The sequence below is a fragment of the Varroa jacobsoni genome, unplaced genomic scaffold, assembly GCF_002532875.2.
Source record: "Varroa jacobsoni isolate VJ856 unplaced genomic scaffold, vjacob_1.0 scaffold_696, whole genome shotgun sequence".
In the NCBI taxonomy this organism is placed as follows: Eukaryota; Metazoa; Arthropoda; class Arachnida; order Mesostigmata; family Varroidae; genus Varroa; species Varroa jacobsoni.
In genome coordinates, this window is record NW_019213598.1 from 113,080 (window position 1) to 137,013 (window position 23,934).

General features: G+C 42.7%; 2 protein-coding genes across 3 annotated transcripts in view; both read right to left on the reverse strand.

The window, feature by feature from the left end:
• Positions 1-1,730: 1,730 nt before the first annotated feature.
• On the reverse strand, positions 1,731-6,673 carry LOC111262737 (uncharacterized). 2 transcript variants are annotated; one of them, XM_086969306.1, is made up of 4 exons: positions 3,924-6,673; positions 3,409-3,591; positions 2,302-2,544; positions 1,731-2,091 (listed from the first exon to the last, which is right to left on the reverse strand). In XM_086969306.1, exons 2-4 carry the CDS (start codon positions 3,580-3,582, stop codon positions 2,047-2,049), a joined length of 462 nt encoding a protein of 153 aa, XP_086825432.1. In that variant the 5' UTR covers positions 3,583-3,591; positions 3,924-6,673; the 3' UTR covers positions 1,731-2,046. The 2 variants fall into 2 exon arrangements, with proteins under 2 accessions (XP_086825432.1, XP_022692954.1); XM_022837219.2 differs by lacking the exon at positions 3,924-6,673 and having other exon boundaries at positions 3,409-3,904.
• A 6,920-nt stretch (positions 6,674-13,593) lies between these two features.
• LOC111262749 (uncharacterized) overlaps positions 13,594-23,934 on the reverse strand; it is a 48,692-nt gene continuing 38,351 nt past the window's right edge. The window contains exons 4-6 of the mRNA XM_022837240.2: positions 19,073-19,198; positions 15,754-16,211; positions 13,594-15,398 (exon numbers count right to left, since the gene is read on the reverse strand). Coding sequence (XP_022692975.1) covers positions 15,274-15,398; positions 15,754-16,211; positions 19,073-19,198 — 709 coding nt within the window. The 3' untranslated portion in view covers positions 13,594-15,273. The remainder of the gene's footprint in view (positions 15,399-15,753; positions 16,212-19,072; positions 19,199-23,934) is intronic.

Here is a 23,934-nt window from a genome sequence, read left to right on the forward strand (position 1 = left end):
TCAAAATCTATAGGACTCTAACTTTCATTTTTTAGCAACCATCATATGGTTGGCTATGTACGCCGCTGCAGGCTAAATCAGATTTATTTCGAAATGTGGCGACTTCTGCTAAGCCTGGAAAAGAGCAGACGTATTAGAATTTAGGAATCTGCAGATTAAATCGTTAGTTTAAGGTTAATATAATAAAATAATAATAATAATAAGGTTAACGGCATTCCAACTGTTGCTCTAGACCTAAAGGCTTTGGTGTCATAATTAACTTACTTTTGTGATGGCTTAACTTTTTTCTTGACGTTGTTTCTCTGTTTTGATCTGTCGGGAACGCTGCTTTCGCACGCTGTTAAATAAAAGGGCAAGAATTTTTAAACCGCTTCGCTGTACTAAAAAATGCTGCTTTTAGTGGGCAGAGCGACACATACCAAAAAAAGTCAAGCAATCCATATATTCGCTAAGAAGAAAGCAAGATAGGGAGAAGTTTTCTAGGAGAGAAAAAAGGCCCATATGTTTCGTGAGCTATTTTTACTGATTCCTTTTGGTGCTTTCAATTGTGTCACATAAGTATTCGGAAAATAACAAACTTTTCCTTTATAGAGGTTGAGGTCGAATGCATTATGCAAAGCAGGTTTCATAGCTACGGTGTTATCTGACACTATCGTCCGAAAAGTTCAGAACATAGAACATAGAACGCAAACAACGAAGTTGCTAAACGAAAATATCAAATATATAAACGAAATAGGGCTTCCCATAAAAAAAATGGCTTTTCTCAGATACCCATTCCAATAAATGCTGCTACTGCAAAAACTACGATAACAAAATTTCAAACGCAATCCAGGTCCATTAGTAATTTAAGCATAACAACCTCTATAATTTTCGTACTACCTTTATTTCTGCGAAAGGAACATGAGAACTCGAGGAACAGCTGGGAAAGGCTGATCTAGCCTTTATGGTGTCTATATCATATGTATTTTCTCTGGTTACGCAACCAGTAGCATTCTGGAAATGTATTTTCCACAGCTGTATACTATGGAATTTATTATTATTATGTTAATATGTATCTATTATTATGTTTTTTAACATTTGATACACCTTTTTGCACGGGTGCACAAACATCGATTTTAACGACGCTTTTTCCATAGAAAAGCGTAATTATTAACACTGCCCTAGCTTTGTGTGAGGTTAGAAGTTCTGTGTTATTGGACTTGAGCTTGTTTGCTGATGTAGTTCGACAAGCCTATGATTGTTCCACATGTTGAAATGAACCTCACTTCAGCATACGATAGCTTCGACAAACCTATGATTGTTCCATTTGTTGAAATGGACTTCACTTCAGCACACGATAGCTTCGACGAAGCGCTCTCGGTTATGACTTACGATGGCTAAGGGTTTGTCAGCGTGCTAAGCGGAATCGTTACCATTACGAAACCCGCAAAAGCTTAATTAGTGTAGATAAGAAAAAAAATTCAACCGAGCCGTCTAGTCGATTTGCGGAATCTCGTCTACTCGAGTTATAGAGAAATAAATACATGCAACCTGAAATATTCCTATACTCATTCTGATCTGGCAATACTATATTGTTATATGTATGATTGAAAAGCGTTTGAACAGTATTGGCAGAGGTCGATTAATTGAGAGCCTTATGAACTGTCACTCTTCGGACTGACTACTGAAGCCGCCTGAACAAAATTCGAAATACTGACTACGTGTGCCACTAAGGCAGACAAACTCTCAGATACGCATTCTAGCACAACTCATTATAATATGACCAGGTTACCAACCGCGAGGTTATGGATATCGGTCTGACCACGCATAGAAGTTGACTTGTCTTAATCTGGGTGGATAGAGCATTTTTAACTGCGTCTGTGATGATTCGACCACACGTTAAAGGATCAGTCGGCCCAACTCGTTTTTGAGGCCGCAAATGGTAGCCGACCGAATTCCTATAATTCGGAGAGCGATTTCCGTCTTTCAATAGATGTTTAGTCCCGTTATGATAAAGTGTAATTTCTGTCCGGTTTTCATTTATAGAGGCGTTACCCGATTTCGAAATTAGGAGACGATCATTACAGACTTACGGAAATTCCGCCGCAAACTCTGAAATATTACGAACACTAGTTTTACGATAATATTGTACCATACAATAAAATAACAGCAATAATATAATATAGGCGTTTTTGAGCGTCCTACAATAGCTAAGTTAATTTCTTAATCTAGTGATGTATATGTATTCATTTCGCCGATACAGCAACAGTTCATAGTCATAAAACCTCCATTAACACAAAGACAGTTCGGGCTCGTACTAACCTCCTTGACGATCCGAAGTACGTCTGATCTGATATTGCTGTTTACCTGTCGGCCTTTACGCGTAGTTGATTTATCCTGATGTCGTCTTCTCAGCTCCTCTTTAACATTATCCAGCGCTCTGTTTAGATTACCGTTTCCTAAATTGGTACTTTTGCGATCGTCCGGGTCAAGTTCCAATCGGAATCGTCCTTCGGAAGCAAACCACTTTTGATAGTTGGTAATAACTTTTGCTTTGCATGGCATCTGTGCAACAAAATTATGAACATTATATTGCGTGCTATAAATTCATTATTCAATTTGAACACTTTTTCAAAGCAGGCAACGGGTTTGCAATTACTCATCTCTTATTCGGTTTCTTGTGGGTAAAACCCAGCCTCATTCACGTTCGGGACAGCGGTTTTTTTGCAGTGCCTTCAGTTAACAGCAAACAGAAGACAGACGCTTAATACTGAAAGCAGAACCTGCTGTATCTAACGTCGAGTATGTAGTAATTCATAGCATAGCGACGATAGACACCGCGCTCCTCGAACCCGAAACCCATTGGCGCGACTGTAAAGGCGGCGTTACTTTTCAACACTTGATGACGCAGCTACGTTCTACTCACCTCGTTTTCTAGTTAGATCCCTCACCAACGTGACCTAGTGTTTCTAATGTAATCGGCATAAAATGACACTGATTCATTCGATTCACGTACTTGCGTTTGTTCTCACAGTCCGCAGACGCCGTTACCCACCCCGATTTAATTTATGCCACAAGTATCACACGGTTCCTGTATAGGACACTGGAGTCCCATTATCCGGATCCAAGCCATTTCGACTCGAAAGTAATCGATGTTACTCCTCTCTGGTTGTCCTTTATTGATAACTACGTCAACTTCTGGCCATCGTTCGGGCCTACATGATTTTTAAGTGCGACTGATTGGACGGACGCATTTTCCCCGAACCATTGACCATTTGGTTACATACTGATTTGATAAACAATACACGTAGCGCGACATCGACTTTCAACGTCGCCACCATACTAAAAGACCAACATCACGCCTAACTGTGAAGAATCTTATTGATACAAGATTAAAACGCGCACAGTTTTCTTACTAAAAACTCGTACCGCATAGCCCTTTTCTGCCATCTTGCCACTAACGGGTTCTTGCATTTTGTAGAGGTTCTCCACCGGCTCGAGCGTCTCACGAGGTGTCAGTTGAAGCTTTCCTGTGCAAAGTCGTTCAAGAGCTCCGGCAAGTATATGCAGGCCCCGGTCAGAACAACCCCTTAAATCGCCCATTGTCACTCGCTGAAGACAGAACGTGGCGGATCGACATTGAATTCTCTACTACGAGCGTTTGTATGCATTTAGGCAAATTTGATTTCCCGCTATTTGCTTGCTAGTAGCAGATCAAGCTAACTTTATTTGTCCCCAATATCTCAATAAAGGAAACGTCTTTTCTAGAAAACTCTTCACCTGTTTACAGCACACTTGGGTAGTTTCTCCTTAGCTAATTAAAGTTATTGCTCTTATTTAATTTACCGGTCAGCGTAAATAAGGTAGGTACTCTGTATAGAGTATTAACGGACTTCTTGTGTATCAGTGCAATTTGGGGACACAATTAAGATAAAATTTGTTACCGAGACGCTAATGTAACCGAATGACCTTCCGATGATAGTATGCCCTTCAGTTCCTAAGGGATTTAACCACTACATTCGTGCTGCGTTTTCGCAAAACAAACACTTCTTGTGGATCATTCGGGCTTATATAGAATATTTAGCCTCAGAGACTTCTCAGGCTTTTAGCGATAGCATCGGACACCTAAAGCTTGAAGGGCACAGAAGAAGCGTAACTGAGAGCATCATATAGTAGAGATATAATAGAGGTAGAGAAAGACTTCATTGACTCGGCGATAATGTTGAGAAATGTATACCACTATATAGATAAATATGCATTTATTGTTCTTATAAAATTGATTTGCAGATAAACGAAATCAATAGTTGCTTGTCATAGATGTACTCACGAATCTACTCTCATGCTGACATTTTTGTTCGCACCATAAAGCTCTACTGTTCTGAAGCTCAGTCAAATATCTTTCTCCACCCCGCTATCGTCCATGAATAATGAAGCTCACCTTAGGCATTGAAGCAATGCTGTCGGTTCGTATAATATCGTATGTTCTGCGTGAAAGTAGGTATTGTGTCCTATTCAAAGGCGTCTTTACTAGTTATCCGTGACTGATTCGAAAAAGACGCGTTTTTAGTGGCTAAAATGCCAGTTTGCAATTTGTCAAACCATATATGTACCGATGTCCATAATAACTGTCATCACCATTCTTATAATAATCGTATAATTCTTATCGCAACAAGTTTGTGCGGTTATTCTTATGACCCTATGAAGTGGCCCCGTTCATGTGGCAACTACCACAACGTAACACCAAAAGAATCAACTTTGAGCTTTTTTTCTCGACGAAAACGATTTGGACATGAGATATAGGTTTTGGGCTCGGGAGTCGATTGAGGGATTGTCGAAGACAGCTTGGTCCTGACAACGATGGTGCATGAAGGCGACGTCCGAAGCGTTGTGATTTTGTAAACAACGGCAACAAACAGCTGTACCGTTCCATAGTTACGCTGTCAATAAAAATCCGGCGTTCTAGGAATTCGCTTGTTACCGTTAGCATAATAAACAGTGTTCACTAAATCCTCAATATCATGCATTGGTGAAATCCCAGGAATTGGTAAGATTGAGTATTAGTTAATTTAAACGATAAAAACAGTTGTGTTAATTAAAACATTTCTCCCAGGTTTGGAATGATGATTCCGCCCCGAAAAGATCATGTGCACACACATGGTTATAACCGCTCTTTTGTCATATTGAAATGTGTTTATTCATCTTTCATCGGCTATATTTAATAGCTCATATCTATTATGATTATCTTGTCATGTGCTGTTACTTTTCGTTAAGTGTAATATGGAAATTTCCACTTCATATCGCATCGTCAACATGACAACTTTTCATAGAAATAGACGACTAGATGTTGGTTAATTAATGCGTGTTTTGATTTCCGGTTCGAGTACAGATGCAGGAGTTCGAAATAAGTTTCTTTTCAATTGTCTGGTTCAGCTTCTGTCGATTACTTGAGGCGCACTATGTGTGAAGGAAGCATCAGTCTGGTGCAGGATATAGGTGTGTAACTAATGCTCATGATCAGCACAAATCTTCAAAATGAAATTGGCGCTATATGCAAGTGTTTTAGTGTGGCACCCAGTTTTGGCGGTTGATTTGAAATCAAATTACGTGTATTCGATGTTCCACAGGTTACAAGCCATGTTATAAACCATTGCATTCGATTTAATGTTCAGATCCAAGTGAGTTATTTTTTTTGATTTGTATTTTTTTCTGTTGAATCACGTAAACGTATGACATATACATATTACGATGTAAGACTTCTTTTCATTCTGCTTTATGAATTTCTTTCAAAGGATTCTTCAGACAGGTCTTCAATAATATTTTTTAGATTCTCATGGCCGCAGCGTCTATAAATATAGTTCATGCGCGATACAGACAAGTTTCCGCTGACGTCCGCGGAGGGCGCCACCTGGCCATAGTTCAGAATCTTGTTGGGCTTAAAATGAGACAGTTAAAATATGATGGTCCGTGGTCAGTTATCATTTCTAATGCATACTCACGAGATCACCATTTGTACAAGACATGCTATGCCGGCACGAAGGAGTACCCTTCTCTAGGATTGGCGGATCTATGGCAAGCTGTCATTTGGCCATATGGCCCCATCGTAATCACTTCATTCGAGCTCCATATTCGGTGTTTTCCCTTTTACCTTTTTTACAATTATTTTTTCTTCGAGTACTTATTTTCGTATCCTTGTCGAGTAAGTAGTTTTGTCAAATATCAATACTAGTTATCATATTTGTATGTTTAAAACATGTTTATTCAGATGGATACTAATTATCGTTTGATTGTTTGTATAGGGAGCATTGTACTCTACTATATAGGTAATATTGTTGATGAAAAATTACAAAAAAAAAAACAATCTTGTATGCAGCATAAGATTTTTCAGCTGTACGTCAAGTGTTATTATTTGTTTGTGTTATTAATTGATATAAGGTAAATTACTAAATAAATATGTTCATAGCTTGTGCACCACAGCTTCTAAAGGTAAAGCCACTAACCAATCGTTTGAATTCGGCCACAAGACGCATGTGCCTGTATAGAATAGACAATAAGTGTATAGAAGTAGACCAAGCTGCGGAGAAAAGGACGGTTGTCGCGAAAAATCACGTCGCGTTCTTCTTTTTCTTGTTATTGTTGTTCTCCTTGTCGTTGTTTTTTGGTTGTACAAATGCACAATAAACTATAAATACATACATGTATATAGAACAATGTTCGATGCTGTTTTTTTTGTGTATGTGTATGGTCTGGGTTGGGTGGCCACAAAGCAACGGACAAGAAGATTGCGATTCTATCATGTGAGTAACGTGTGAAAAGGCACCAAATGACCGCCATTATAGCATTGCAATCGTCAAAAGACGGCGGGGAGAGTTTTAATATCGTTGCATTCATCGTTTCCGATAGTGTTATTTCAGACATAACTTCCCTAGGAGGCCTACCCCACTATACGGCTACCATAGTTGATCCGGATATGTGGTGTAATTTTATTACATTAGTCTCTGAGTGAGCAGTATGTTACTGTTTATCGCCAGTGAGAGTTGTCAGCATTGAAAACTGGCTTGCTTATGGACGGAGTAATCTGTGCTAGGTGACCAAAATAAAAGGACGAGTAATATAGTTAGCATCCGAAATATGCATACATATTCCAAGGCAGTGTTCAAAATAGAGGTTACAATGCCACGTTTGAATACAGACTACATGTACTATGACAACTGCTTCGCATAGCAGACGCTCCAATCAATGAAAAGAATCTTAATCATTTTAAACAAATATACACCGTTTCTTAGCCTGCTTGAATTACGTCTGCTTGAAGATTCAGACTGTCCATGTATTCACACGCAAATTCACACCAGCGCTCTCTCTCTCTTTCTCTATTTTATATATATATATAGAGGTAATTTCGAGCTCCATTTCGGGGTGCAAAGTAAATTAGCCTAGGGCAATAGCGTTCTTGCTACACCGCGATGTGAGAGCCCGTCTTGTTTAACGTCGACCAATACAGAAAAAGCTAAAAGCGCCGTGCTCAGGGCGTCGTTATATCGAATAGCTGGTTTGCGTTTCGGGAAAAGCTAGTATCGTTCATGAAGGTCCACGTATCACGCATTGGCTTTTGTCTATGCTTATATTGTTCGGCCTAGAGTAACTTCAATCTTCTAATTTGAATAGTGTCATTTTTTATTATCGAAGTACAATTAAAACAAATAAACTTTTCGAAGACTGTCAAAGTTTATAGGTAGCTTATAGGATGACGCTGAAGGATTTCCTGGTTATTATTTGCCTTCTTGTAACTTCTTGCATCACTTGAACCGGTCCATAGATGTTCCATCTGGTGAGAAGTCCAAGTATCGGTGGGGTCCTTTAATCCAGTAGTAGGTAAGTCCGATCGGCGGAGATTGGCTCTTGCCTCTCGATAGACGGCTTATAGAGGCTGTTTCAACTGGGGCACGTAAATGTGCCAAATCAATATCGCTTTTACAATACAGAATACGAGTGATCTGTCGAGTCGTGCTTTGAGGCTAAGTGTAGATAACATCTCTGAAATAATGCTTTGAAATTTTGACAAATAGTCTGATTGATTACACCTATTAGTCAGTGAAGATAATCCTATTACTGAATAGGTACGTTGGCTGGGTCTCTCTTGAGCTAGTTATGCTTAACTCGGTCAATTTGAGTGGTGGAAATCGTGGTCGCTGTTATCGAATTGGAACTTTTAACACTATTCAGCGTAATGGATGCGGTGTCCTTGACCGTTCTTCGTCGGTAATATGGCTTAAGCAAGCCGTAATGCTCTTTGAGAATCAAATTTTAGAGTAGAATTTTAAATCACAGTGCAATGGATCTCTGGCCATGCACGAAGTGATTTAGAGGACTGCGGTTCAATCTACAACTCACGCATCACCGTTAGCATACCGCGCTCGCTGTGTTCAATTAGCTTCCAATGGGTTAGTCGTAGTCAAATCGTCAGACGGACGGCTGAATCGACACACAGAAAAGAGGCACAGGACACATATGGCGGATGCATTTACTAGATTAGAACAGCGCTTTCAGGTTGGCCTGTATTTCGTATCGTGCGTCAGCCCACCGCACTGGACGAAAGGTAAGCTCAAGTCACTGCAGAGTGATCGTCTTGCCACAGATGACAAACCATCGATGTGTTGGACAATCGTATCGGATGTTATGCTAAATATACCTAATTGGTCATTTTGTCAGACGTCCCTTCACTACAGGCCGATAGATGAGTAACCGTTTAGTCGCCATGTGAAATACTAAATGCTAAATTTCTGATCACAGCTACTAGCTAACTTCAAAAAATAAGCAGCTATTATATAAGGACAATAACGTAAGTAGCAAATCGGGTTGTTCGACTTACACGCTTTCCCACCCTTGGAACTAAAATGGGCTTTACCCCTTTAGCGGATCTATTTACGCATTTGCCGGTCTGCAGCGCGAATCTGTGTTGTCCTGTAAATTGGAGTTTTTGGTGCCGTTCCATCTATTCCTTGCACCCATCTGATCCGGTTGTTGGCCTTCGTTTCGGACATTGCATGGCTCTGTCGTAAAGTCATTCAACTACGCGTTTCACATTGAGCTTCCTGTGATTCTAAGTTGAACTCGTTCTTCCGTTGCCCTTTCCAGATCAGATAGCACGCTCCCCAGCGTGCTCCTATACGTAAACCTATTTGCTGCGGCCTTCGATTGGCCAAGTTAAAAAGACGTTCTTCAAGACGGCTTGCACATTTTAACGGACAGGACACCTTACGGCAATCGAAAAAGCCTTATTGCTGGTGGTGCGAGTCGATGGAAACTAATCAATAGGTCCAGCGAACTATTATGTCGCGTTTCTCAATAGAAACACGCTGATACGCATATGCTTCACGACAAAGGCCTCCAGTAGCACCTATGCAGTAGGTAAAATCAACAACAAATATCGATGCTGCATGGAGAATTGAGCAGGACGACGACAACTGCAGCCTATCTATTGGCTGCTGTTGTTCAAAGATTTAGCATGAACATTGGCAGGCGCTGAGCGTTGATGTAGGACACGCGACCCCTTTTTCCGAAGTGAGGTCCTAAAATCTGAAACTACTTCCTGACACCATTGAAACGCCTTCCGCAGTTTCAAAACGAACGGCCTTTGCCTCTACGAGCGTCTATAGCATCAACGTTAACTCTGTTTTGGATGGTTTTAGTACCGCAAATTGTGTACTGACTCGCTTGAGGAGCTCCATGATGGAATTCAGTGTTGTTTAGCCCCGAAGAAGTCGAACGGATAAGCCGTTTCAAAGGGAATCTATCCGTTATAGGTGCTCCAATGAGGACGCGTGTCCAACTTGGCGCACATTTCGGTACTATGCCTGAGTCTGTTCGTCTATGTAACGACTATTTACAGGACTGGTGGGGATTACTTGAAAGCGTCTGTAATAAAACCATTACAAGTTACAAACCATTGGAGTCAGTACGGACGGTTGGGAGACGGTTGGAAAAGGAGTGCGTTAGGTGTCGAATCCGTTCGTTAGAAACTGAATGCAGATTGACGGGACGGATTCAAACCACTGTCCTGTAAAAGGAACTGGCAAAGTGCTAAATAGTAGAATCTAACCACAGTCAATCGCTTCGAGAGTGAACTTTATAGAATTCATTCGACGAGATAAATATAGAGCTGCTATCTCACACGTTTTAGTGAAGCAAAATGAATCAGTGTAAGTAAAAATTATACATTAACTCGTATTTGTTCTATGTAGCTCGCATGCGGATACGTAAAAGATAACGACGACTGGTGGATTTTGAGAAATCGTTCCAGCCACCAACCCTTCAACATTCAGCAATATTTACAGCTACCGCTAGCATAGGCGTTACCCCATGGAGATTTTTGTTGACACCAAAATCTTCTTTGGCATTTCACTTCCCTGGAGCCTTTTGAAGCTCCGAGTGGAGAATGTTTTTGCCGTTTGATCGTTCCGTCCCGTATTTCCTACGTTGCGCGAACTCTTTTCAGCAACCTTTTCCCGACAAGAAACTACATAAATATTCGAATGGTCTACGCGGGTTGCCCCCGGGAGCTTAACGCAAGGCGCAGGCATTGGTGGGCACTTGACACCACTTTCCATCGTTGGGTCGAAAGTCACTCGAGTATCCAATATTTACAGCTGCTTCACATTTTGACTCCGCTGCCAGTGAGCGCCTTTGCTATTGGTTGCATTCGCCATACGCAAAAAGCGGCAGTATGCGCAACGGACACTCGCTTGTCTGCCAATGATAGGGGTGGCAACGACCGTTAAAGATTTTGGCAGTTTTGAGACTGTTAGCCCTTTGGTTTACGATTCAAATTTCTTGAACCCCTGTACGCGCATTCGACCATCTTAGTCCTCTTTCCGTTTCAGAGGCATCCACAATCGGCTCAATGTTGTCCGTTTTCGAAGGACGGCAGCTAAAAGGACGAGCGTTCGTTTTCATAACAAGTGAGTCAACTTTGTGCCTTGTCCCATAGAAAATACATTTTTCTATATCAGATACACCGCTTGTCCCTCGAAACCTTCTGTACTAGCTCGACAAGGTTTTATTTGAATATGCGGATATACATATGTTGTATAGTATACCACTGTTAAAAAGTCTTTACGAGTGAAGGGACGATAATACCGATATGCGATACTACGTAACTGTGACAATTTTCAAAAACGTACACATTTTTGAAATCCAGAAAGATACTGAAACGTTCTTTTGTGACTGAGTTGTTTTCTTGTTGATTATTCTAATTATCCATCTGAACGCAATAATATAAACGATCTCACCTGTCCAAATGGATGTTACATTCTGCTAGTCAATAATGCTCTCTTTGTTCATAAAGTGACAGAGTGAAACAATCAGCACCTTACGCAATTGGACAACTTCTACACGAATAAATGCAACACCTCACTTTTACCTTTCACGGTCTCGCTATCTGAAACCATATTCAAACTTACCGCGTACACTTTCATCTCCAATAAAACCTCTTCCACCGTCAAGAAAACCAGACCGCTCACGTTATCTGCGGTCTTAATCGTCCGAACCTTGCAGCTAGGGTGAACGCCCCAACTGAGTTTTGCCCACGTTGCATATTCCTTTTTCGCCGCTTCGCCCCTCACCCCTTACCCCTGCTGTCGTTCTTTGCAAGCTGCAGTCCCGCCTTCAGCTCGGCTGATCCAATTTTTCGTCAAGGACCGCCTGTATGTGTTGGACGTGTTCTTCTATGCTGTCTAATACGTCAGTTTCTCTCTATTCCAACGTATGAAAAAGAAAGAAAGAAAGAAAGGGAAAGAGAGAGAGAGTCGGAGAGAGAGAGAGAACGCGAGGGGGCCGAAAGAAGGGTCAGAGCCGTTGGGGGTTTCCATTCGCTGCACCCTTTTGGACCATTTACAAATTTTTGCAGTGTCACCTTGCTTGGCTCTAGCCTTACTCGAACGCGCCCATATGTACCCTGCTACCTCGGCGTCACGAAGCCGTCAGAAGAAGCAAAGGGAAAGAGCGCTCTGAAATGCCTCGGTGACTGCTGGTGTTCCTACAACATCTCAGGCTGCGCCCAAGGGAGCGATCTCCTTTCACTGGTCTCCGAAAAACGACGGCAGCGGCGGTGATAGAAAGCGTGAACGCTAGCTTCTATGAAGGTCCGTAGCCTCTGCTTATTTCCTCCATCAACTGCATATTCTGTTCAACTTGTTCTCGGTAAACGAGTTCGGGCTTCACTGGGCCTGGCGGAGAGTCCGTGAGGTGACAGAGCTGTAGTGATTTTTGTTATATACGTCGGGATAGAAAAACGGCGCCAAGTGAAACAGGCTTCTTCATAAAAATCCTGGCTGATCCCACATCAACGAGAATAACCCTCGAAACGACACGGGTGGCTATACGAGACCGAGAGGAAAAGAAGCAGTTCGGTCGGATTGTTTACAATGAGCGAAATATCAATGAATGCATTAAGCTGACTTACTCTCGGAAACATAAATATATTCATACATAGTAGATAACGCATAGGTCAGCGTTCAGGTTGGTCAGAAGAAATGATGAAGTTATGCAGATTCAAAAGATAGCCCTATTATCATTAACGTGATATGTGTAGCCGGCGTTCTTTGCGAACCCTAGATAAATCCGAAAAGCTTGGAAAAATATCTAGTTCAATATTGTTTTTAAAGCCACACAAGGTTGCAGACCTGTTCGGGTACCATTACAAAGTTAGGATCTCTTAATAGCAAGTTCCTGCAAGATAAGTTAGATAGAATTGTTATAAATACTTTCCTTCGCCGCTGAGTAGGAAAGGCACGACCTCAAGTTGGGTAAGTTGGGTGTGTTCCAGCGTGCTAACAGTATGCTGCATTTTTCGGAAACACTACAAACGATGACTAAACGGAGATTAAATTGGGTAGGACCAAATTAGACGTTTATATGCTTTTATGGCAAATCTAACCGTATAACCATCTGCCTGCGCAATGGCCATGTTGAAATGAAGCTAGTACCCATGTACCTTGTACATGCTGATGCGATTCGTTCAAGGACTACCGTTGCCTATTCAGATGATTTAAGCTGAACATGTATTTGATGTCTTTGTAGTCGATCGCCTGTTTCTCGAGGTCTGCTCGTAAAAATTAGTTTTAACAGTGGTGGCTCGCTACTGCTGAAAGATGCAGCTTGTACGGTAGATGATACTTAGCTGGGAATAGCGAAGAGTTTTGGGTTGGGTCTTCTTTGAGAGATGGGCCAATAGAAGCGTCTCTTGGCATGCGTTCGGATAATCAAGTTACGTGCAAAATACTGCCGACATGTGACATGTGTCAGAGCCATTGACATGGTATCCCATCGATCGAAGATGACTCCATCTGCCTGTTTACTGTAGGTAACTAATTTAGGCGACTATATTGTAGCTCTGAGTTCATCCACACAGCCTCTGATGCACGCGTACAATGAGTAAGAGACTAGTCAAGCTCTCACCCTTTTTAACAACACGTTTGTATATAAACACAGCTTTGAACTATTACTCCCCTAAAGTATATTGTACAGTCCGGCAATAATGTGATGACTAAATCTACTTAGTAAGTCAATGACAGCTGAAGTTCGAGACTTGAGCACAATAAAACACACAAAAAGCAGAACTTATTGAGAAATGTATTTATTTAAATTTGAGAAAGACACTCAGTATAGATTTTACATTACTGTACTTAGATCATATTATGTAGATCGATTCGAACAGTCAAAATAACAAAATAATATATGCCGTTACTAATTAATAAATTAATTTAGCTAATTATATTAGTTAATCAGACCCGAGTAGCACGCCTGCTAGAGGCCTCCTTCTCGCGTTTGCGTCTCTAGTTTTTCGTCGTTTCGACGTAAAACGTAGCTCGTCTTGTGCTGACCGTTCTATATATACAATCGGTCAGAGCTAATTTACGAACTCGAAAAATGACAGTATAAGCGATTTGACAGAAACACCTACGATAATTAGTACGCTATATTTACATTATGTAGGATAGTTCAATGTGAACGATCTAAATGTTTACAGAAATTAGTGGTTCATAATATAGTAAAGGCTGTTCATTATACCACCCCTATTTCATAACACGACACATCACAGTTTCCGTTGGCCGTCTGTCGGCCGCGGACCGTCCTTCCAGCTTACATTTGTTATGTTGGGGTATCGCGCCGACCGAAACAGAACATTCCAGACTAATTTTTCCAGTTTACTATTAAGCCCACTTTACGTCGGTTTGCAACGGTCGTTATCTTTTTCGCTATTATATCTGAAAAAAAAATGCTCGTAATACGAGTACCATCGGCCTTTATGGCGACTATAATTAATAAATGCTAACCGTCCAATGGTAATTAGTTCGGAACTGGGGCGTTTGCCTGTTCCCGGAGATCTTCCATCGTCTTCTAAAATAGCTAATATTAACAATTATCAGCTACATACAGATTAAACGCTTCAAGCTATGAGAGAATATACTATAGTCGTTGCTGCTGTTTCAGCGATATTACATCGCGATATCAACTCAATTTAAATGCGGCAGAGTTTCGGCATTGATATGGCCTGTTTTCACCGAAATAAACCTTTCGAGTTCTTACGTTCGATACGGTCGCTAAGCGACGCTTGAAACGATTGGCGTCCAGCATCAAGCGGAACGTATCGACGCCCGCTTTCGAACCAAGGCCACCGCGGTTTCGTAAGTCTTGGTAAGCACACACGTTACAACTGGCCCATCACGACGAAAAGCTTTTCGTACCTCTGGTCACCATATCTACTCAGCTGGATGGTTCTAACATGCGTGCTATTTTCCGTCCAATCCGGTGTTTGTCCCGTTGAGACATTTTCTCATAGCGCCAATTTTGAAATTAGAAAGGCACCACGGAATCTATTACAAATTGCTGCAAGCAAGTTCCGGCTGACTTTTTAGTAATCTGTGCAAACAAAATTCTATAGAGATAGCCAAAACTTGTTGTACAATACACTGTGTGAACGATACCGTTATCTCTTCGTTAGTCAGAAGGGCTTCACTGCTTCTCCTACACAGGCACAGAATACTCTAATAGCGAAATGTCCTTTTTCATGTTTCGCTGGATAAATTACGGTATATTATTCGACGGTCACCAAGCAACTCGTTTCGCTTTTCCATAAATAGCAATAATGTCTTCGGTGCTCAGTGTACTAGAGGTCGAGATGAAAGTTCCTCTCGTCTTGTCTGTGAAGCTAGCGCCTTGGAGGTGCGAAGGTCCCACGCCTGACTGTGTCACTGACTCATTTCAGCAGCCGAGTAAATCAGCTGCCCACACCTCGTCCTATTTAGAGCCGCCGTTAGGTCCATTGTTCTGAGTTGGGGGCTGTGCACTATTCGGAGCAGCGGGACTAACTCCTACATCGAAGAGGATGTCTGGCTCGGGTTGACTCGGTGCGCCAGGTGTGCCTAGGCAAAGCGTAATAATAATGATGACAATTAACATGAAAAAAAATATAGTGGAAACCGAAAAGGAAAAATTAACGGTGGGACCTGTTAGAAATTCATTAAAGTAGTAATTCTCTAACCATCTAATGGTAATATATGATAATATCTAGGTGGTGAACGTTCGACTTCGATAGGGCTAGGATTGTTAACGATACTCAGAAAGCATGTTTTTAGATTTTGAACTTGTGGAACAACTGAATCGCTGCTGGTAAAAGGCTTTCCAAATCTGCTGAAAAATCGGGTAGGTAAAATGATGAGAGCCGCTTGACGGCGTGATAGACGTGACGAATACACTAGACACATTGAGTTTCCTCACCCGCTTGTATTGGCGATTGTTGCTGCTGTTGCTGAACGTTCCCGTTCATTGGAGATTGTTGCAGTGGCCTTTTGTGTGAATTAGCACTGTTTGTCGTATTAGCGCCATTGTGTGTATTATTCTGCTGCATCGGCGACACTAGCGAAGAGCGTTCAAGGCCCGGCTGATTCGTAGGGGCCAGTGGCATCAGGGGCGCGCCGCTGTGGCCATGGTGTGAACCTTGGTGAACCGCGCCTTGATGGAGGCCACCGTTCATAAGTGGCCCGTACGGCGCTCCGGCGTGCCCCGATGGGTGTCCGGGATGACCTGGCGATTGCATATGACCTACAGGCTGCATCGGTGGCCCGCCCTGCAAACCGCCGTAGGCTCCCATTTGTGAGAAGACCATTCGTTCCTCGTAATCATACTCGCAAAGAATCCGATTTTCGTGCAAATAGAAGCGGTCACCGACGCAGAACCTATGAAGAGATCACATTGAGAACGAAAAAAAAAAAGAGAGAGAGAGAGAGAGATAGAGAGAGAAATGACTCGAGGGAATCCTAGACTTTTGAATTCGGCGGTTCACGTTTATTAGTCCGATTCTACACTTTTGTACAATTAATAGCCATATCCAGTAACTTGCCTAAGCAGTAAGTTAGAGAATTAAGCACAGGAAGTTATGCTATGATTGGTGTTAATTTTCCTCTTTAGCTTACCGTATACTAAAGCTTCAGACAGAAGTTGTTTTCGATTTCGAGCTCTGTCGAGTCAGTTGGGCAACATTAATTTAAATTGTTTAGCAATAAATTACACTTAACGGTTGAAATTTACTACGATAATAATAGGCACAAAGATAATATTTATAAACCGTTCGTTGTCTTTTGCAGTGGGAGTGCCACACAAATTTACAGTTACGTTTCACAGTGGATTCTTCCTGATGAGTTCCTCTCTTACGGTGGTTGCCTATCTCCCGGTACTGTCCAGGTTTCTGTCTGGATTAGGAAACCTCTATCTGTTCGGATGTTTCTCCGTTGATTCTATTTCATTGAGCCCACCACGTGTATCAAAACCCAACGTCCGGGTAACCCGCTAAGGGCCAGTGGCCTCTTCACATTGGGACAAAAAATGAGATAAGGCTCTCCCGTACTAACTACCCGCCTCTGCGGACTATGGTAGGAATTGGCCTCTGCGAAGGGGGCCTCGCAGGCTTCAGGAAACGATCAGAGAGGACCGGGAAAGATCAGTTTGTCTGTCTACATCCGCAGATCCTGTCCACAGTCGCTATGTGGTGGCTAGGTTAGAAACGATCATCCATAGTTTCCGCCAGTTCACCCACAGTGGACTATCATTTTTGCTTATCTTCTTCAACTATTCTTTCGCCGTTGTCCGCACCGTCGAATCGAGAAAGTAAGCTCTTCAAAATAGCCACCAATAGCTCGACCTGTATGCTACTGCTGTTGAGCAAGCGAAGGAGGAAACCGCCGTTAGGAAGCCCCTGTCTGCTGTGCTATCCTCCCCCCGGACGCTGAATTCGTCTGCGTACTACGCACTCGACTCACATTTATGCGCCCAGAGTCCTCCGATACTGGGCCGCTCACTGACAAAGCAAACTCAATTATATCAGCCAACGCTGTCCCATAGGGATATCGATGCGCCAGTTACTGCTCTAACACTCATCTATGTGGCGCAGCAAAGTGGCGCCTTGAGGAAAACACGCGAAAAAGTTGAGAGGAAAGACCGGATGCACAGGGAGCGACCTCGCAACGCTATCGACTGTGCAGCATGAGCGCTGTATGTATTTTTGACAGGCGATTGTGCCCGTCATAGAGGTGTGAGTAAAGCGTCCATTACGGTCGCCATAGTCGGGACGTTTGTTGAATTGATGTAGCAGAACGGCACAAGGTCAACATAAAAATTTAGGCGTCGATAGGAACAACGAAAAAAGTTGTTTTCTTAGTAATTGAAAGCCATGTTGAACTGAAGCTGATTCGCGCTTCTAGACGAGACAAGACAGAATAGCGTGACTACCCCACAATGCAGATGAATCTAGCCCATCTTGGTTCTAACTAGCGTTGGATGGAAGTTGTCGTGGGGGTCAGTAACGTGTTTGTGCGTATGCAACAGCTGTCGTTCGTTAAACAATCGTTCCAGATGATCTGCCTTACCTAGGCCTATGTTGCTTAGGCCCTTTAGAGTATTAGGTGACTAACGTATAACAAAGCACTGTTATTTATGCTTCGTTGTTCATAGAGATCCAACAAAGACAACACCTAATATACAAGCATTATATTCATGTGGCAGTACCCATCTGCCGATCTTAACATATTGCTCCGGACGTACGTGCCTGCATATTCGGATATTCATAGTGACAGGACCAACAATTCGTTCAAACCTAAGCTATTTCATGCTATGACGAAAAGCTAGAGTTTGTTTAGATGGGGGGGCATCGCTACATACTGGCGGCAGCAGCAGCAGCAGCAGCAGAGGCAATTATCAAGCAGAAACTGACATCCGTTGGGCGGACTTGAGTTAACAGCTTCCTCTTTCAGTACTTATAGGCCAGCGATTGTCGACGCCGTGTCCGCGTCTCTGTCATTCATAGCTCTCTTTTAACTAATTTAGTTTGAACGAGGTGATACTAAACTGATTATGAGAGTGCGAGTGTCCCGTCTATTGGAGCTGCACGTTTCGCTGGGCGGTGTCAAAGACCAACAGACAATTCTGACGAATGGTGTGCGAGGAGAGCACGGAAAACTTTCGAAAGATATGCTGTAACAATTTCACTAAGCGTCGTACACGATATGCAACGAGCACGAAACTTCAACGAACAACTCGTTAGTTGCTGAGATGGGGAAGCAGAGGTGAAACGAAAAAGCGAGAATAGGCCCAGATCCTTGGCAACTGTCAAGCTGCAGGAGTCAGATGCGACACTAACGGAATAACCAGATATCTAGTATATGCAATAGGCAGACCGAAATAGTGCGCGTAGAAGGATATCGAGGTTAGACTGAACGAGAGTGCAGATGACAAACGCACGACACCATCAGTTGTAAACATGTTGATCATTTGTTATCTCCAGTTACCTTCATGTGTTAATAATTAGTAACAAACGAGTGTTCACTTTTGCGCCGTATGCTCGATATAATACTTGTGCAACACGGATCTTGTATGTCTGTGCGGCAGTCATCCTATTTATCAGCGTATAGTGACAGTGCAAAATGTAGACATATCAGAAAAGCTAGTAGTTAGGGGAGTTTTTCTACAGCTTGATAGCCTTATTGCCTACTTAGCTACTGAAGTTTGTTCTATCTTTCTTACGCGAACTTTAAGTACCACCTACCTGTGATTGCATTGCTGGCAGGCGAAGCATTCGAGGTGATAGACGTTGCCCCGGGCCTTCATCACCATCTCGAAAGCTGGTATTGTTTTGTGACATGCGGAACACAAACCCGTCACACCGAATAACCTGCAACGGAAAAGTATGCCTTCAGTCACTGCTCCGTTCGTGGTAAAAGGGCAATATGCAGGCGACGTTCTCGGTACTTACCACCATCTACTCATGGCAGAAAGCTCACAATCGAAGTCGAGGGATACTGACATTAACAGCCTGAAGACTTTCATAGAGCAATTCGTTCGTCCATAAATATTGCTTACCATCAGCTGAACGGAATACGTCTCTTCGAGCCGTTGTATAAATGTACAGGTTCGCTTAAGACCATAATTTTAAACACACACACACACAAAATGATTGATCTTAACCAGTAACGTCAAAGCGTGTACACAACCGCTTACCTCGTTTAAGCTTATCACATCTGTACTCTCTGCACTGATAGTTTTTTCCATCATGCACCACCTGTCATAGCGTCAACAGAAAAGCCGATTTTGTGAAACCATGCATATTGCTCTGCCGACGCCTATAAACCGTGCGGATTCATATATACATACATATCTGCACACATGCTTGCATCGGTAGTACGTACCAGTACCATTTCAGCATTAGTATCCATACGGAGGCACATGGATGTATAAAATGGGCAATTGAGTCCGCGGAAGCTCGCTTGCTCTCCCCAACGTGCGATTGACCAAGGTTTTGCCTAGAGCTCAAGTAGCTGAGCTCTGATTTGTCCTTTCAAAACTAAAGGTGGACCCGACCTGACCACCGTCCGTTATACCCATGGGGTCAGCCTTATGACCCCCACGTTGGAACGGGATTGAGCACACGTTTTGCGGATTTCGAGTCTGTGAGTGTTTGCCGGTACGTTCATCGCTGAGTCACTGAGGATAGCCGTGAGGGCAAGTGAAAGCGCTACTGTTCCTCGGACTAGATTTGAACAGCAGCAGCGCTACACCCGTTGAAGTTGGACATTTGCCCAGTAGCTTTGGGATTTCGACCCTATAACGCACCCCGTTGCCATACGCCAACCCAACACTGTCCCTCTGCCTCATAAAATGAGCCGCTGTTGGTCAGTTTTTATCGGCGAGATGACCATTTGTATGTGAGTGAAAGACGCCTAAAAATATCGGATGTAATATCGATATATTCAGTATACGTCTACAGCGCCCAGCGGATACTAGCTTGACTAGAAATTGAAATATTGATTAGGCGGGATTAAACGGGGACGATTTCACCTGAGCAGGTATTGATCCATATAAGCACAATTTCTTTTTATTATTGGCATAGCTGTTATGACAGGAACCTCGATCATGAAGAGATGAAAGAGTCTTCTGATCTAACTCAAATCATCCCCTACTGACAAATCTGATCTTTCGAGCGTTTTGAATTGGGGTCGATAAAATCATTAACGCAATGTAAATATTTCGAAGCTTAAACTGCTAAGAAGATCGCGAAGAGGAAGACATGCTATTCCGTGCATGCCAGAAAAGCGAGTGTTTATACACGGTCCGTACATGTGTGTGAACCATTAAAGCTTGTGCATAAAAGGAATGCATATAGAATTCAACCAATATACGGTGATGGCTACCAATCTCAGTTGATTTAGCTGCATTACATTGGGGCTGGCAAATAAGATTGAAGTTCGCTTTCCCATACATGTTGCCGTTATCGTGTTTCGGCTTTCGTCGTTGGTGATTGGTAAGCTTATACCTGGAGCACACCACCTCCTTTAAGCAGGCCGAGCGATCTGTAACTGCTTCCGCGAATTCACAGAGAAGATAGATGTATTAGAAACGATCGCGCGTCAGCCAGGCAAATGCCTGTTACACCTCTAGCCCTATGTGGAATACAGGTATGGTGACGGTATATTGCAAATAAAGTATTTTAGTGATATGGTGTCTTAGCAGTTTTGGTAATTTGACTATAGATCGAATGTTGGCTGACCAAATGCGGGTACATTAATTTCGTCATCCCCTATTGCGTGGACATCGAAACGACTCCTAGTGAGGTTATAAGTCTTTTCTAGACTTCATTAATCAAGAACCTCTTAAGCAAGAAGATAGGTCTCTCGTAGCTATTTTCTGCCGAAGATGAAATAACACTCATTGTACAGTAACTGGCAGTAACGCTTGTGAAAAATGATTCCACTTCACTGGATCACGTCTACCAGATGATCGCGGACACAGCTATAAGGACCATGAGAAATGATTCGTCTGTCTAGGACCTACTGACTTGTCTGTCTTCTTGTTGTTGAAAGCAGCGGCTTAGCGCCAGCTACGATCGAAGTGCTCACTGACGCGTCGAAGAGATTCACATGAAAGCAATTTACCATTCAAGGTCCCACATATCCACGCGTTCTGTATATATACGGCAAAGGCAAGGAACCATCGCTGCAGGGGTTCTCTCCCGCCCACAAATCACTACAGCTAATTTTACGCCCCCGTCGTACACTAGCGAAGTTACCTGCTATCACCGACATCTGAGCCAAATCACTACGTGAAGGCGCCTTGTGAAGAGGTTCTGCACGCCCTTCTGCACGAAACCGTCGAAATCGAAATTCGATTAGGGCAACGCAACTGCTGCCCATCACTCGAATTGCTTAATTGTGTTTATTAGTCTCTCAGTAATAACCAATGGCAGGCAGACTTACCGATGCTATTTGGGGGCAGACTTGGAGAGCAAATCTATCTTCCATGCAGAGCGGCGGGGGGCACCGAGTTGATACCGTCTCAGGTCGATAGCGTTTCTCACTGCAGATTCCATTTAGTTTGCTTTGAGCGCTATCTGTAGCTTTAGCTAAGTTGTTGGTACGCCTATTCAGCAATAGAAAATGTCAACTACGAAATGCAAGAGCATACCTGTTGTAGTTGTTGAAGCAATTAATGGAAGAGCAGGACAGGGCAAAAAAGTCGTTGTCAAAGATAGCGCACAAATGTTGCTGAAGAACCGCATTGTCGTTCGTAAATAACGTCTCTAGGTCTGGGAAAAACTACAATGATTTGCTTATGTTCCTCTGTATGTTTATGCAGGCTTATTAAAAGCAAAAGTAAAACTGTATCTAAAAGTAATTCGATTGCACAACGGCGAAACACTTCGATGGTCGGATCTCTACTGACGGCAGCTTTGTCCCTTTCCGTGTCTATGAGCGTGCGTGGGCGTTCTTGTTCCGAAGGGGTGAAAATTTAATATTTCTAGATTTCTGTTAAAAATCAATCAGGCTGTAGTGGTGTTGATAGGAATAGTCTTTGGCTGTCTTCATCTTCGTAGCCCAATTCAATTTTTCAGATTCATCTTTGTTTGACAATTTCAACTTTATTATGGTGTTTCCTTTCCGCCTGACCGTGCAAGGGTCCCGCTAGTAGAGAATGATATTAGTTCCCTATGGCCCCCGGTGAACCACCAGTGCCGCGGTAGATAATGATCTTCTAATTCGGTCCCCTCAGGTCGTAAATTCAGAGCAAAATATGTAGCAGTAACAGAGGGCAGAGTATTAAAGAACTGTTCATCACGTCAAAACTACCGAAAGCTGCAATCAGTATGCATCTTGTGCTTTACGAATTTTTTTCTGCATAGAAATTGCGTAGGTGCAATTTTTATAAAAGTAAACAAATTTATAATGTGTATACCTTATTATTAGACAGATGCCAAGAGGTGACGTTACAAGGTCTAAGAACCTTCATTAGAGATTTCCCCTCGAGATACGTTCACTAATTCATCCGCTTGATTTAAAAGGCAACTTCAATTCAAAAAAAAAACTTCGTTTCGCAACTTAGCGTCCGCTCGCATTGACAAGGCAATAGGGAATAGCAGAGTGATTCTCGGACGCTAAGAAATCGTCAGGTGACTACCGGCTACCTCTTAGTCTTTGAATAAGAACTGTCTCCGCTGTAGCCCCGATTGCGCCAATAGTCAGTGGGTGAGCTCGGTGTCCTCATCTGATCCCGACACCAGCATTGGCTCTGTCGTGCGCGTCCCAAAGAGATCGGTGGCCAGTCTGAATTCTCAATTCTAAATCAGATTAAGCTGCTAGCTGGTTCAGAGGTAAATGCATGCTACATTCGAGTCACGTGCCGGCATCCGGCGTCTACTCTAGCAGCCGCTTCCCATTGCCGTTGCAATGGAATGGACTGAAGGGCAGGCCGCAAGCGGCGACCGGCCTTCTCTTCCTTCGCCTCTTCTAGCCCACCCGCTCTATTCAATTCGTTATTCAATTTCTATTCAAACATAATAGACACTCCGCAATCCATCGAACAACGATCCGGATCCCAGCCGATCTCGAACAACAGAAACTAAGCCTTACGACATAGGCCACGGTCAACCACAACGGAGACCGCGGACGGATGGCCGGGTGAACCAAGGGACCATTCATTTGCTGGAGTGCCTTAAAAATCTATGTATATTCAAGGCACATTTTCGTAATAGCAACCGCTACAAGCAAATAATAAGAAATTAATGTCACGAAACTGCGGCAGCTGTGACCAGCGAAGGAAGCGTGTGTAACAACAGAAATCCTTTCAATCGAAATATTTTTGCCTAATTATTATCGTTCGTTATGGCTTAAAGAAGCCAAGCACATTTAATGGGTACTAATGGACTTCCTTAGTACGTACTAAATATTTCCTATAGGTGTATTAATACTAATGATGGACGACTTAATAAAAATACGCCTTTTTTTCACGTATACGTATCGTCCGCTTGATTTACTCTTAAGCTTTTCACTGATCCCATTGGCATCTAATTGAAGGTTTTTGAACGTAACCAGAAGTGGGTGTTGATTCGGCTCAGCCTTTTGGAGAAATCAACCTGTT